General features: G+C 39.5%; 1 protein-coding gene across 2 annotated transcripts in view; it reads right to left on the bottom strand.

The window, feature by feature from the left end:
- Nucleotides 1–16,898, bottom strand: part of LOC127452091 (KN motif and ankyrin repeat domain-containing protein 2-like) — a 48,730-nt gene that overhangs the window by 2,430 nt on the left and 29,402 nt on the right. For both annotated transcript variants that reach the window (XM_051717270.1, XM_051717271.1), the window contains 9 exons: nucleotides 12,326–12,388; nucleotides 10,706–12,094; nucleotides 9,395–9,607; nucleotides 9,150–9,255; nucleotides 7,560–8,288; nucleotides 7,357–7,444; nucleotides 4,476–4,695; nucleotides 3,776–3,918; nucleotides 1,039–1,239 (listed from right to left, as the gene is read on the bottom strand). In XM_051717270.1, coding sequence (XP_051573230.1) covers nucleotides 1,039–1,239; nucleotides 3,776–3,918; nucleotides 4,476–4,695; nucleotides 7,357–7,444; nucleotides 7,560–8,288; nucleotides 9,150–9,255; nucleotides 9,395–9,607; nucleotides 10,706–12,094; nucleotides 12,326–12,371 — 3,135 coding nt within the window. In that variant the 5' untranslated portion in view covers nucleotides 12,372–12,388. The remainder of the gene's footprint in view (nucleotides 1–1,038; nucleotides 1,240–3,775; nucleotides 3,919–4,475; nucleotides 4,696–7,356; nucleotides 7,445–7,559; nucleotides 8,289–9,149; nucleotides 9,256–9,394; nucleotides 9,608–10,705; nucleotides 12,095–12,325; nucleotides 12,389–16,898) is intronic.

Here is a 16,898-nt window from a genome sequence, read left to right as displayed (position 1 = left end):
GTTTGATCTTCTTTTAAGTTACAATAATAAACAAACACAATCTGTTTTAACTAATAACACACAAATTATTGTATTGTTCTTGTACACACCGAATACATCATTCAAGCATTCACAGTGTAGGTTAGAAAAAGTATGTGTACCCCTAGACTAATGATGTCAACAAAAGCTTACGAGATTGGAGGTGTGGGTTAGAGCTACTTTGACTTATAAAAAGCACTCAAACATTTTGAGTTTGATATTCACTAGAAGCATCTGCTGTCCTGGACCATGCCTCACAAAAGAGAGATCTCAAAAGACCTATGATCAAGAATTGTTGCATAAAGCTGGAAAGGGTTACAAAGTTCTCTTGAAGAGCGATCGACCTGTTAATAAATCCAAGGGTTCACTTACCTTTTCCACAGCACTGAGAATGTTTAATGGGATGTGTTAAAAAAATACATGAAATATTATAATTATTTGTATGTTTTTAGCTTAAGCACATTGTGTTTGTTTATACTTGTGACTTTGATGAAGATGAGATACAATTTTATGACCAATTAATAGTTCACATACATTTTCTTGCCACAGTATTTTTATAACATACAATTTTTTGTTTACAAATCACTTTAATGACAACATACACAAAATTGTTTAAAACCTGATGATTCACACTATTCGGCATGTGTCCTCATGCATTTAAGTATATTTCAAACAGTGTAAGCAAGGAAACCTTTTGTACAATAGAGTTAATATACTCATTGTCACAAATTTGCTTATTGATTAGTGACCATGACATTTCATATTAATTTTACATCACAAAATTTCTTTTAAAAATCATAAAACTTTATTAATTTCAATGGTGAAATTATATCTAGTATCCCAGATTTTCAGTGTGGTCTTAGACTTCTGGACCTCACTGTAGTACAGTCAATGCACACAGGATAAAACTTCTAAAAAGTGCACAAGTGGCAGATATGCCAGAAATGTCGAAAATAATTGAATTGATGGAGGGGAAATAAAAATGACTGAATCAGGCTTGAGAAATAGAGAGATACTCACATTATCAGTGAGTGTGGCATCACAGCCTGGCATGGACAGTAGCTGGCGCACAATGTCCACATGCCCATGCTCACAGGCACACATGAGTGCTGTGGATCCATCATCATCACGCAGGTTCACCTGGGCTCCACAGGACAGCAGAGCTTTCACCATGTCCCCTCTTCCGTGACTAACCGCCAGCATCAGTGCTGTCTGCCCTGCCTGCAACATACATGCACAAGTGTAATGCAGATTAAAATACAGATTATATACTGCCTGGCCAAAAAAAAAAGTTGCATACTCTAATATTTCGTTGGAATTGATTACGACGCGCATTCGTCGTGGCATTGTTTCGACAACCTTATGCAACTTCACAACATTTATTTGTGTACAGAGTTGATTTAATTTTTGTCCGAGATCTTGTTTTGATGACGGGAGAGTCGAACCACTCTGTAAAGTCTTCTCCAACACATCCCAAAGACTTTCAATGGGGTTAAGGTCAGGAATCTGTGGTGACCAGTTCCTGTGTGAAAATGATTCCTCATGCTCGTTGAACCGCTCTTTCACAACTTGAGCCCGATGGGTCTTGACATTGTCGTCCTGGAATATGCCTGTGCCATCAGGGAATAAAAATCCTTTGATGGGATAACCTGGTCATTCAGTACATTCAGGTAGTCAGTTGACTTCATTTTATTGACACATAACGTTGCTGAGCCTAGACCTGACCAACTGAAGCAACACCAGATCATAACACTTCCTCCAGAGGCTTGTACAGTGGGCACTATGCATGATGGGTGCATCACTTCATGTGCTTCCCTTTTTACCCTGATGCGCCCATCGCTTTGGAATAGGGTAAATCTGGACTCATTAGACCATATGACCTTTTTCCATTGCTCCACAGTCCAATCTTTATGCTCCCTAGCAAATTGAAGTAGTTTTTTCCGATTAGCCTCACTAACAAGTGGCTTTCTTGTGGCCACACAGCTGTTTAGTACCAATCCTGTAAATTCTTGTCACATTGTGCATGTGGAAATGCTCTTACTTTCACTATTAAACATAGCCGTGAGTTCTACTGTGGATTTTTTTTTTAACGATGTGACTTGACTAGGCGTTTTAGTGATCTCCGATTACGATCATTCAAGATTTTTTCTGACCACATTTCTTCCGTGAAGCTGATGGTTCACCACTATCCTTCCAGGTTTTAATAATGCGTTGGACAGTTCTTAAACCAATTCTAGTGATTTCAGCAATCTCCTTAGTTGTTTTCTTTGCCAATAATTTGCCCCTTCTGAAACACAGTAACATCTTTTCCACGACCACCACGGGATATGTCTTCTGGCATGTTTGTTTAAGAAATGAGAAGCTACACACTGCATCAGTTAGGGTTAAAATAATTGTTGCCAGCTGAAACATATTAATCACTGCAATAATGATCCAATCATAGGCTCTTAAATATCTGTTTATTTAAATCTAAACGGCAACATTTTGTTTTTGGCCAGGCAGTGCATATTGACTGCCAGTGGCCGGTTGCACCAGCTATACGTACGTTACAACTTAGCCTAGCTGTGGCGTAAATGGGCACTAAGTCACAATTTACGCACTACTGAATATTTGAACGTTGCACCATGAAATTTAGGTAGGACATAACCCTACGTATGAACTAAATATTTAAGGAAGCCTCTGACCAGGAGTAACGGATGGAATAAAAAAAGCAGACTCACTTAATGACATCAATGAGCTCATGTTTTGCGTGACAGGCTTCAGTCCTTTCGACATATATGATGATGTTGGCACTTGTTTACATTTATGGGAGAACACATTATGTAAAAACTTACTGTACTGCTTCAGCATGATTCAACCAATCTAACGGTGCACTTTCCTGTGTACTCCGTCCGATGTCAAGTTTCAACATATACTAAATATATAGAATATTAAAATGAATAAATGTCTATTTGTCCAGCCTGTTTTATTAGTATTTATTTATTATCTCTTATTAATTTTAGATACAGTTATTGAATATTGTTATTTACATAAGCTAAATAGCCTATATCATTAATGAAATCTTGTATTTTAATGGGGATATAATTTATTACAGCTGACAGTTACGTGAACAAACAAGTTTTGAACATCAACCGTAACAAGATTAAATTTAAATTCACAGTTTTTTAACACTTCTGTGTACAGATTTGAAGGCTGCTTATTGGATAAATACAGGTAAACGTCATATTATGCGACTACGCTTTACTTTACGGAGAGTTTACGACCTGCTAGTTAAGTCTTGCCTTAAGAACAGATGGTGCAACCAAATTAAGCACTGACTTAGTTACAAACTAACTAGTAGTTACTAAGCCCTTAGTGTGAACTTTACGTCTCAACTTAAGTGAGACCTTACGCACAGCTGGTGCAACCCTACCCAGAAGAGTAATGTCCATTAAAACAGAGAGCACGATCCCCTTCAGATTTTTGAGCAAAGCTGATTTTTTATGGAAATTCCAAAATAATTATTTTTATCATAGGTAAAAAGAGATGCCTAAAACACTATGGCAGAAATCACGCCAAACTGAGTTGCACCTTCCGCAGTGTTCCACAATCATTCCATAAATGATTAGACCATCCCATCTTACACTTTGAAGAAAAAATCCTAAGATAATACTTTCTAAGTTAAAAAGTGTTTTTTATCTTTTGGTCATGGTCACAGTTTGGGTTTTTATAATTTTGTACATTATTAAATATACTGGTTGACCAGAAGGGGGCACACCTGGCTGGCCTTGGCATTGACGTCTCCGGTGCGGAGCAGCTGTAGGACGGTTTGAAGGTCACTGTCAGAATTAAAGGCAGCCAGAGCTGTCAACATGATAGCCGTGTAACCAGCCTTGTTCTGCTTGTCGGCATTACAGAGACCTGCGGAACAAGGACACAGCTGATAAGGTACAGATATAGCTTTGTCACATGCACAAAAAAAAAAAAAAAAGAAAAAGAAAAAAAAGGAAAAGAAAAAAGGTCTCTGGTCATATTGGTAACCTAAGAAAAGCTTTTATTTTACGTCATGGAGTGGGTTGCCTCATGGTGGTCGACATGTTGAGATCACATAACCAGCCAATTACTACTTATAATATCCAACTTTTGCTTATGGAAGAAATGATTAATGGCTGACTACGAATAGCATATTTCTCCTGTGGGTAACTGAAACGATTGCTTTTGTGTGTTTTGCTGTATCCACTCCTCTGGGTGTCAGTATAAGGCCAAGACGATTGCCATTTTGGCTAGCGTGACAAAATGGGATTTGGAAATGACACAGGCCAGACTTGTGGTGCCCACATAAGTACTACCATGCAACGTGCTAGAGCATGTGCACAACCCAAAAGCCAACATCTCCTATCATTGGTATGAAGTTTTGATAACATACAAAGATAATTTTCCAGCACTGAGCATTGCTCAGAGTTATAAGGGTCACTAACCAGTATCCAGCAGCAGTTTGACAACAGGGAAGTTAGAGTGAGAGACAGTATAGTGCAGAGCTGTGTTTCCGTTGCCGTCAGCCATGTTGATGATAAACTCTAGTAGCTGAGGGGAAATGGAGGCAAAGGTGTCCATGTATGCCTTAACTACTGCAGTGTCAGCAGCCTTGTGACAGGACACTCGTAGCCACTCCTGTAATACTGTGGTGTAGGCTGTCCTCTGTGGACAGAAAGAGAAATGGAAACGTGTTCTTAGCACTACATGTAAAATCAACAGATCTACTAGCAGATCCTTCAAGGAATATTCCAGGTTCAATACAAGTTAAGCTCAATTGACAGCATCTGTGGCATCATTTTGATTTCTCCTTTTCTTTAAAAAAAAGCAAAAATCTCAGTTACAGTGAAACACTTACAATGGAAGTGAATGGTGTACTTTTTTGGAGGGAAATGTGAAGCTTATAATTCTATAACTACATTCAATTTGTTTGATATCTGTATATATAGTGTCTAATAATACATTGGCAGTGTACACTTAAGTTTATCTTGCCAATAAAGCTTGATATGATTTGAATCTGCCCACACTGATTTTATGGCATGTACATATACAATCACTTGTATCAAAGATTTCCCTGTAAAAATGTGTCTAATTAACTCTATCCGCAAAAATCGGACTATATTTAAATAATTAAAATAATTAATGACTAACCAATTTCTTGTAGGTTCTTTGAGACAAAGTATAAAGTATGTGTACGTATGATTAGATTTTATTGTATGTTTTAATCTCCTGAGACCCTGTTGTGTGCATTTTCCTTTTCCCTTTTTGTAACTAGTAGCACTTAATAAACATGCAAATAAATAAAATAAAGTAATAAAAACTAAAAACAATTCTATAGCAAATAGTTTTCCATAAAAATGATGTCCTCATATGTGTACAGCGGGACTAAGTTGTAAAATGTTAAATAATACCAAGCTATAGAAAGTCAGATTTAATCAAATTGCTTATTATGTTTCCAGGAGTGTTGGTTATTTGTGTTTTTGAGACGTTACAGATACTACATCAGCAATTTGCATAATTAATTCTGATTCAAAGTAATGGCTAACATCATCCAGTCACTGTCAACCATGTTAAAATAAAATTATACATTTTGAATCTATGTACTGATTATCATTGTCCGATGTCTGCCAAACACATTGAGTGGTCAAATATAATCTGCAGCGTGAAGCTCTTAGCTGCATAGAGAAATATAGGATGCTCCCTTGCTCTCTGTTTAGTGAATGACTTAACCTCCAGTGTGCTGTCTGTCTGCACTGGTCTCAGAACAGTTCGAAATGCACCTTATTTTCATCCTAACTCCATATAAAAAAAAAAAAAATTCAGCTTTTGGATGAACTCATTGATTCTCAATGTGAAAATGCACAGTAAATATAGGATTTCTAAGGAAAAATAGCGCTTAAGTACATATTAGTGTACATCGTGTTTAGCAGCGTGGCGTTTCATGATAAATCACTCAAATTTTAAAAATGGCATATCGGATGAAACTAGAGACTCTAATCTTTCAACTCAAACAGTTTTCAATGTAAAAAAATTATTAGGTTTCTTACCAGATGCAGTTTTGTTGGTGTTTCTCCCAAAGACAAAGCAGCATGTTATTTTGTCTCATGACTCTGTGTGTCGAAAGTTTAACCCTTTACTGACCGCAGAGTCTCCTGAACTGAGATCAGTCTAAATAAATGTAAATTATGTGTTGTGTATAGCAACAAGTTTAATGTACCATGTTGCACGATTAATCGAGATTAATCCCAGAAAACTGTGCGATTAATTAGTTAAAAATAAAAAGATTCACGATTCACAGCCCTAGTCTATACTTTTGAAATAGTGATTATTTTAACGTTTACAGATTGGCCCCATTCACTTCCATTGCAAGTGCCTCACTGTAACACAGATTGAGCTTTTTTTTAAAGAATAGGAGTCAAAATTATTTTTTGTGCTGTCGATTGAGCTTTACTTCCTTTAATAGGATAGAATAACATATTTTTTTATAAATATTATTTTAAAGGTGAAGTGTGTATTGTTGCCGCTGCCAATTGGAATCACAAAATTAATACATTACATTTTCGGAAGAAAACATGAGTGGTTCTTGCTCATGCAAAACATGGAGCTGGCATGACAACTTTCCCAATATTTGCTAAGGAGTGGTTTCTACACATTGCAAGGTTATTCTGAGTGATTTCTATAGTGTTGCTAGGGTGTTCAGAGTAGTTGCCAGGACATTTCCGGGTGATTACTTAATAGCATTTCAAGTAAACAGAACTTGCCCTGAAGTCTCTATAATTTTCTGATTTTAGATATGTGAGGGCCCCATTTTCAATTTAAGTCTATGGGACTTTTTTGCTTATTTCATCCGGCATATGAAAACTGTATGTCTGATGGCTTAGAAAAATAATAGCACACCAGACATGTCTCCCAAATACTCCTACAGACCTTTCTGCTGCCTGTCTTGTTCAGAAAAATGTCTTGTCCCAAACTTATGGCATTGGTTGAGCTAGAATTTTACATATCGGACCACTTAAAGAGAGCAACATTTTGAAGGTGCCACAGTGTTTTCCCCGCATTCATACTGACAACAGTTTGCAACAACAAAGTGACTGTAACTCATTCATTTTTAATGAGAGCTGGCAATTGGAGCCGGCATGAGTAACCGCTGTCAGTGTGAACACCCCTTTACTGGTGGGACAGGAGAAAATTTTAAACCAAAATAATTACACACTTCACCTTTAAAGAAACCTCATTACATTAAAGTGTTATTCAGTGGCAGATCTATGCTATCTATGATATATAAAATGTCACAAGATATCAGCTTTTCATAACTGATAAACATACTGCTTCTTGATGGCTAAATGCATTTGGTTCACTGAGTGCTTTTTGCAAGGTATGAAGAGCTGCCACGAGACTGCCACTCAATTCCAGTCTGAAAAAAAATTAATAATAATAATTAAATGCCTGTCTGTCAGCATTTACACCAAAACAAATCAAATCTGAATTTTGTATTAACTTGTGTCACTCATTTGTTTTAGTCAACTTACTTGCTGTCTTGTTTATTAGTTAGGTTTGCAGCTGGATTGTTGTTGGAGGATATGGCTATGTCCTGTTTTGCTGAGGCATCAGTAGATTGTGTCTGCGTATCTCCTTGTTGGTCAGTGGTTTTTGATTGGCTAGCATCTTTTTGAGGTTTGGCACCTGTGGATCGTGATCGAGTGGTCGTTTGCTGAGCATCAAGACCTGACACCTCTAGCTGGTTTGGACTTTGCTGGACATTTGAATCAGTGGCTTTGGATTGAACCATCGCATTCTGTAGTACAGTGCTGGTGGCTGATAACTGGACAGAATTTTGTTCTGTGGCTGTGCTTTGAGAGGTATGCATTTGAAGAACGAGTTTTGCCTCTGTGGATTGAATAACACCCTCTGGATGCACCGCGGGAGTAACTGTTGATTGGCTGGCACAGTGCTGTATGTCTTCCTCTGCTGCTGGTGATTGGGTAACCTGTTGCTGGGTAGCTGCATCCGTGGCTTGTGATTGGCTGGTGCTTTGCTGTGGTGCAGTATCATTGGCTGGTGACTGGGCAGTGCTGTGCTGAGGTGTTAGTGAAGCTGCTGTCTCACTGGATTTGGGAGAAGCAGGTCTGCAGGGGGTCACCTGGGGCTGCTGAGCTGCAGATTCCGGAAGTTTCTCTGTAGCCTCGTGGTATTCGCTTGCATCACTCTCATCCTCCGAACTTTCCGAGCTGCTTTCCTCAGAGGATGTCGACTCGTAACTGCAGGGCACATTAGTGCTTCTATTTACCAGATTGTTGCAAGAAAAAAAATACCCACATACAACAGTGCTCTGATCTCATGAAATGAATACCAATCATCTAATCGTCTTCAGTACGACTCAAGTACCCTTTAACAACGTAAACAAGAAATTTGTTCTTGTTAACACACTATACTATACGTCAATCTGCATTACCATTCATATTATTAAAATCACTAAGCACATACATTCACTGAGCACTTTATTAGGAACACTAAGGTGCTGATAAAGTTCCCTACGTTCTTCTGCTGTTGTAGCCCATCTGCCTCAAGGTTTTGACGTGTTGTGCATTCTGAGATTCTATTCTACCCACTACAACTGTACAGAGCGGTTATCTGAGTTACTGTAGCCTTTCTGTCAGCTCGAACCAGTCTGACCATTCTCTGTTAACCTCTCTCATCAACAAGGCATTTCCATCCGCAGAACTGCCGCTCACTGGAAGTTTTTTGTTTTTGGCACCATTCTGTGTATACTCTAGAAACTGATTGCAATGAAAATCCCAGGAGATAAGCTCAAACCAGCCCATCCGACACCAACAATCATGCCATGCTCTAAATCACTGAGATCACATTTTTACCCCATTCTGATAGTTGATGTGAACATTAGCTGAAGCTCCTGACCCATATCTGAAAGATTTTATGCATTGCACTGCTGCCACATGATTAGATGATCAGAAAATTGCATGAATAAGTAGGTGTACAGGTGTTCCAAATAAAGTGCTCAGTGAGTGTATATTCTGCTAAGAGTCATCAACAGAAATGATAAGTTAAAAACACATTATATTTAATTATATTAACAATGTTATCACAAATTCTGCATTTACCCTCCATTGGCTCCAGTAAACTGCAGGTTCTTTTTAGTGTACGGAGAACCAGGCTCCCCATCAGCCTTTCTTTTCATGATTGACCTCAGGGTGGACTGAGGAGAGGCTAAAAAATAGAGAGAAAAAAAAAAAGGTCAGAGTGAGTATCACTGATTGAAAAATTAATGTTCGAAGATTTAATAAATATGTGGAAGACATCTGATTAACTGTTATCATCAGATACTCCAAAAAAACAATGGACTAACCTGGTTTCGTGGCATCTCTTTGGAAGGTTTCTTTTGATGACTGCTGGCTAATCTCTCCCTCTTTTAGCCACTGGCAGACAGGAGCCACTTGGCTGCACTTTGTCTCCATGACAGTTGCCTGGTTGGTCACTGGCACTGATTTGGACACTTCGCTTTTCAAGACCTCTCGCACCTGCTTAGAGCTTATCGCAATGGGAAACTCGCGTGGTGATTCTGATGGCCAAAAAGAAAGGTCTAAATTAGCTCTAATGCTAAAACATTTTTTAAAAGGAATAATTCACCCAAAATTGAAAATTCTGACATCCTTTACTGACCTATGTTGCTTCAAATCCATATGACTTACAGCTGAGGAACACAAAAGGGGATGTTCATTCGGCTCTTATAACGCTCTTTTTACAATTTGTCAAAAAGCATCATAAAAGCATCATAGCAGTAGTCCATAAGACTCGTGCACCATATTCCAAGACTTTTGATCCATGACATAGTTTTGTTTGAGGAACAGACTGAAGTTTTACCGCATATTCAAACCAGCACGTTGAGATTGGATACATCACATGTGAAAACCAATGAGTTCTGGCATCATTGCTGTCAAGCCTAGCGTTCCAAATATGGCATCTTCCCGCACCGTATTTGAATATACCTGAACGCAAATGAGATTTAAGAACGGTGGTGAATGGAAGCATTTTCGGTGAATAACTTAAATTTCAGTCTGTCCCTTGTTTGGAAAAAAGCAACGTGAATATTCTGCCCAACATTTCCTTTTGTGTTTGACAGAGGAAAGAAAGTCAAACAGGTTTGGAACAACAAGTTAATGAGACAGAATTTTCATTTTTGTTTGAACTAATCCCCATATAATTTTTTTTTACATTTTATGTGTCCACATATTTCACATGCTGAAAACAACATGAACTTAACACTATGAACTTAATTAGAGACTCTTTAGGTGCTTTTCCTCCATTGGGCTGAAAGGTTCTCGCTGCGGAACTGTGCCATTCCGTACCGATCAGGGCTCATTGACTGGGTTATAGGTTCTTTTTCCGCTGTGATGCTGCAAAATCAGGATCAGAATGGACTGACTAAGTGAGTGACCAATTGTGAGTAGCCACGTCACTAATGCCGTTCCACCATCACAATTCCCTGTCCTGAGCATGGTAGGCAAATTGTTCAGAGAAATTCGGGACAAGAACAGTTTGTGATCGTACCGTACCGAACTATGTTTAAGTGGAAATGTGCTACTGAAACCGTTACTCACTGTGCTAGTAACCATTTAGCCCAATGGTGGAAAAGCTCTTTTTAACGTTTCTTACACACCCTCTGTTCCTAGGGACTCTGCATGTCTTCTGTGGGGCCCCTCCAGTGCGCCTGCAGACATGGGCTGAGCAGGAGAACTGCAACCCTGGGCTCTCAGCAGTGTCCCCACACCCACAACTGTGGGTTGCTCCAATGTGTACACCTGGATCCCTACGGTCCTCTGCTGATGGGGCTGCTGGGTGAAACTGACAACGGTTTGCAGGCCTGCACCAGCCTGCCCCTGCTGTTCCTGCCAGCCCAGACTGGTGGCCTTCACCGCATGGTCCACCTGAGGAAGAGCATGCCTCTCTCTCTGTGCTGCTTCTACTTGCTGCTGAGCACTCTGCAGTTCCTGCATAGTCTTCCTTAGCTGAACCTCTAAAATCCCCACCTTAGTCTTTAGAGCTTCGGCTTCAGGCAGCACCCCCAAGTCCTCCTCTTGCACCCCTACGCCTACTTGACAATAGCCTCTTTCCTCCACCTCTGGCCCCACACCTACGGTTCGCACCTCCCTCCTTGTACCTGGACGTGCTCCACCGACAATTACCGTCTCCTCAATTTCACAGCCTGAGTCCTGGAGGGAGCCTGGGGTGGTAGGAGAAAGGCTTCCTGCAGCTCTGTTTGTGGCTCCTGCACCATTTCCCACATCCTCCTCGGGTATGTCGATGTAGAGCTCTCCGCGTGGACGGCTCCGACTGAACCCAAGCTTGTGGCCCAGGAACTTCTGACTCTTGAGCTGTACACTGAGTTGCCTCTTCTCCTCCTGGAGGACAGAGATCTTCACTTGCAGCACTGGGATGGTCTTCACCTGCTCCTCAAGCTCCCGGATTTTCCGTAGAGCAACAGCCATCTGCTCTCGTACGTGCTGTAAATGGGCGGGTGTGGGTGACACGGGTGTGGACAAGCCAGAGCTTACTGGCGTATAGGAGCCACCTCCCTGAGCACGATTAAAGCTGTGCGCACTGGAAAGGGAGGTGTTGGATCCGGCGATGCTGCTGTGCATGCTGCCCAGGTTGGAGAAGCGGCGGCCATCCTTCTCTTCCTCCAGCTTGCGACGGGCGTCCAACAAGGTCTTCTCCACTCGTGCCGAACTGAAGTTGGGCAGCTGTGTGCTGTGGAAGCCTGGTGCACAATAGGAGTACGATGAGTGACGGCTGTCCATGCTGGCATTGGAGCACAGTGACTCAGTGGAGGTCCACCAGGAGCCCGTAAAGCCGTAGCTACGTGGAAGTGAGCCATAACGTGGGCGCCGTTGTACAGGCACCTTTTTAATAGTGTTGCCTTTCTCAATATCATTGACGTACTTGAGGAAGTCCAGGTCCAGACGATATCCATAAGGGGTCTCGACTGAATATGGAGCCTCTTGGTCCTTTCTGTGCAAGGAGGGGGGTGCCGGGGGGTTAATCTTCCCTATGGACAGTGGAAACAACTTTAAATTTCAGGAAATCTAGTCTAATCTCTAAATCAGACAAGAGAGAAAATAAGTACCTTCAGGCTATGACCAGCTCAGGCTTTACTTTACTAGCTAATCTCTTTAGATTTCTCTAAAAAAATATTTAGGTAGGGATGGACCAGGGAAAGAATCACAGTATGTAAACATTACAAGTATCTGTAGCTTTGGAGTTAAAATTGGGACAGTACCTGGAAAACTGGTGTCCATATGTAGCACCTGAGCCATGATTGTCATTCACCAGCCAGTTTCTCCTAGACAAGAGAGATACCATAAGTGATCATACACACAAACCCTCTTCAATTTCTCCATTGATTTAATGAGATCGAAGGCCAGCTACCAAACCTATAATGAACAGTCCTCATTCAAAAATCTTTAAATCAGAAGTTAAGTATCTGGATGTACAGACAAAATCCTCAAACCAGCAAAGGAAAGAGCTCTTATCAGGGCAAAAGTTTAAAATCTTAAGTACAGTCTGTTGCACACGCTTTATCCCAGCAAATTATATAGTGGGTGGGTCAACTTTTTAAAGGAATTCCTATGGCAATTTTCAGGGTGCAATCTGTTGAGGTTCGTCTCGTGAACTGTCAAATTGTTTTTTGGTGCCCCTAGCACAGTTAGGCCAAAGACAAAAGTGATAATAACAGCATTTGTGTTTTGTCGATGTACTATTAGATTCAGATCCTAAAATGTAAAACGATTAGGAAATGTGGTGGTTATTGCGATGGCTACCTCCTCAAGCAAAATTATGCATTCTGGCTAAGTTTATTTTGCTCCTTATGAAATATTAAGAATAAAAATGTATTTGAATATATACTTTTTCAAACTTGCAAACCTTGAAGGAAGTAAGATTTTGACTTCCATAAGGAGTTCAATTAGAGGGACCCTGAATTAGGGTCAAACCCCCTGGTAATTCATAACCTGCTTTATCCTCTACTAGAGCTTGGCTGTTTGGTTTCTGTTTGTTTCTGGTTCTCTTGTTTGGAGGAGAGAAAAAAAGAACAAAGTAATCTGGCAGTCGACTACAAGAGAAAGAGCATCTAGTTACAGCCTTATTAGGAATCATCTGAATACACTCTCTGTGGTTCTCAGAATTGAGGTACTGTAAAAAAGGCAGACACAGGCACTAGCTCTCCCTTTCTCTCCCACACTTTTTCCATGCTTTCTATCTCCCTTTTTCTCCCTTATTTTTTCCCCACTCTGTCAGCTGATGATCAGGAGATAGCAGCTGACTGCTCTTCCTTCTTCCGCTCCCTCAGTTACCAATTTCAACTGAAGCAAAGCATTCCAGCCTTAAATCAATTAGGTAAAATGAACCCAGGGCATTCAACGTATATGGACCTTACTCTAACAATCTTTCTCTCTTTTCATCAGGTGCTCTATCTGTCTTTTGCTTTCAGGCTGCTTTCTTTTGTCAATGTGCATCACATCTTTCTCAGCTAGTGTGCCTTTTTGCTAAATATTAACTTTCTAGGTCGTATGTCAGTGAAAAGAGTGGTGCTGCTGTATGCTTTAGCAATCTCAACACTGGCAGTGCCACGGGCTATCTCTGTTCCCAACATTAACAGCATTTTAGACAACCGAGGTTTTTAAGTTAGGCTTGAACTTCACAGAGAGAGCAAAAAGAACTGCTGACTGCTCTGGTCATTTCGGTTCATACTCGGAAATGGCTTCTTCTTGTTGCCTTTTTTCCTCCTCTTTCTAATCTCATGACCCTCTGAGTCGGTTTATGTTCTAGTCTGTTTCAGGGAAAGTAGGGCATTTGGAAACACTGACTGAACTGATTTGGTATTTTGTAGACCTTAAGTCGACTAAATGAGCTCTCTTGCCAGTTATATCCATGCTGTGTCTGTTTTTGCTTACTTAAGTTAATCCTCATGCTCTTCTGAGACTGACTTCTTTTATGTTTAGGGTCCCCAGATGCCCAAATGATGTATAAATAAAAATAACAATATTATTCATTTTGAAATTAACCTCTTATTTTCCCTTTAAATTATTTTAATGTGTTCCTCTGACATAATCAAAGCCCAGTGGGCAGATATTATGGCAGATTTCACCTCTCTGTATCAAAAATGTGACAGCAGTTTTCAAATTAACCCCAGCAAAAACACACTGTAGAAAAACAGAATAAAACAAATTAAACCAATTTTAACATATGTTGAAAAAAGAAAACTGGCAGGAGTGCCCTCCTATACTGTGTACACCAATCAGAGAATCCTGAAAAGTGAGAATCCATTGCATTTATTCACGTTTACATATCTGGGGTCTCTGATACTCCAAACATGAGCAGATTAAACTCTTTCATGGAGGACATTTGAAGCTTGCTATCAAGTTTAAATTCTGTTTAAAATCAGTTATCATCAGATTAGGAAAAGTCATGGAGTATCAACCTGATACCTCAATGTTTAGTGTGATTTTTAATCTATTAAAATAGCTATGGGGTTTCTCAGACCCTGAACAGAAAACAGACAATGAGGCCACACAACATTTTATTAAAACATACCAAGTTGCTGAAGTCAATATCATCATAATTAGTGTTGTTCTTATTCCTCTACCACAGCTCAAAGATTGAAGAATGTTGAGAGCGCTTGAGAAAATGTTTGTCTGTGAGAATGTGAACGCACAGATTTGTGTGTATGTGTGAAAAAGTCAGCGTCAGTGCTGTGGAGAGTGTCGACAGGGGGACAGTTGATGAGCCATAATTAGAGATTCCAGTAAAGGCACACAGCATGTTTTCATCCCAGCCTGTTCTCTCTCTCTCCATCCCATTAATACCCTCATTAAGTATTAACTTCAGCCTTTAACTTGTCCCACATGTTTGTGCGTCAGACATGAATGATGGTACATTGATTAATAAGGTTGTCTGAGGTGGTGAAAATTAGAAATCTTTTACAAATCTATTTTAAAACATTTTAAACTGTTAATCTTTGAGTCCACATTGGTTTCACAAAAAAAAAAAAAAAAAAAAAAAAAAAAAAAAACATTATTTATAATAGCATTATTATTTTCTACAAATAAAATGTATTTAGTGACTTTTAAAATGTCATGTCACACAACTTAATCATTAATTTAAAAACCTTTCAAACATATTTTTCAAGGTATTTATTTATTCTTTACAAATATCATGATTTTTGAGTCAAGAATTTCAAGATGTTTTCTCAGGTTTACTCCATCTGACCTGAACAAAATGTGCCTTTTCATAAACATTTCTAAATACTGATAATAAATATGACATATTAATGATTTTTAAAACTTCACAAACAGTCTTGAGGGTCTAAACAGGTCCTTTCCTTTATGTTTTTTCACATCACAACAAAATGGCTTCCGAAACAGTGGTTAAACCACCTGACTTTGATTTGGTGAACAAAAGTGTTTCAAATATTAATCATAATTAAAAATAAAATGGTTTGAAAACTTCAAAAACGACTTAAATTTAAGGTAGACTACCTCAAATATCTTTGCATTGTTTATCCTGATGGAGTCTAAGCGGTCTGTGACAGCCAATCAAATCACGCTGTAGAGCTACATCACAACGTGCCCCCTTCAGAGGATTTTTTGAAGGGTTTTGTGCAGGGGCGGACTGGGACTAAAAAGTGGCCCTGGACTTTCTGGCCCAGAGCAGCCCACCAAACCCAGCCCACAACACACCACACCATAACACACCGGCTCATTGATTTCATTTTCTGGCTCAATTTCAAATCTTTGTGTTAAAAAAAAAAAAAAAAAAAGACATTTCTATTGACTGCTAGTCATGACAATGGGCCCCACCAGTGCAACAACTGTCAAAACTTTAAAACATATTAAACCACTGTAAATGTGATGAGTGGATTTTTTTAGAGAAATAACATGTCCGAAAACTTTTTTCCCAACATACAGATGTTATGTTAAAATGTACATGAAAGTACAAAGGAAAGTGTGCACTTTAGGTGCTGTGACAAAGCAGCATTTCTTCAAAGTTTTTAAAGATCTTAATCACCTTTGAACTCAGGGCCTGAAATTTATTTCTGAAAATGAGGGGGAATTCACCACTTACACGGCTCATATATTTGGGGGGGAGGTATTTATGACAAACTCACCTAAATCTCACAGGGGAGCAACTTTTCTTAATTGCCGTTTAGGTCAGATGGAACCAGGGTCAGATATCTACCTTTTAAAGGGCAATATTTGACTTACAGGGGCATTTTTTTACCTTTACAAGGGCATTTTTCTTTCTATTCTAACCATATAAATATGTTTTATTTAACATCAAGGCTATTTATCCAGATATTATTTTTATTAATATTATTATTAACTACATTGTAGCATTTGGTTGCATTATATTTTGTTCTCTCAAACCTGATTAACTTCATTAATATATAACATCTATCCGTCCCACACTTTTGGCTTCTAGCTGGTGAGGAGGCTTTTCAAACAGACAGACGCATATGAGCCGAGTGGCATGGAAGTAGGCTATAGCATAGGGAGTGATAGTGTTACTCACTAGGGCAGTATATATATATTTTTTTTTATTTTCTCCCCTTTTTCTCCCCAATTTGGAATGCCCAATTCCCAATGTGCTCCAAGTCCTCGTGGTGGCGTAGTGACTCACCTCAATCCGGGTGGCGGAGGAAGAATCTTAGTTGCCTCCGTGTCTGAGACCGTCAATCCATGCATTTTATCACGTAGCATGTTGAGCGTAGCATGTGTGGAGGCCCACGCTATTCTCTGTGGCATCCATGCACAACTCACCACGTGCCCCACCGAGAGCAAGAACCACACATTATA

This window comes from Myxocyprinus asiaticus, chromosome 14 (assembly GCF_019703515.2).
Source record: "Myxocyprinus asiaticus isolate MX2 ecotype Aquarium Trade chromosome 14, UBuf_Myxa_2, whole genome shotgun sequence".
NCBI classification, from domain to species: Eukaryota; Metazoa; Chordata; class Actinopteri; order Cypriniformes; family Catostomidae; genus Myxocyprinus; species Myxocyprinus asiaticus.
This window is presented reverse-complemented; position numbering and strand designations above follow the sequence as displayed.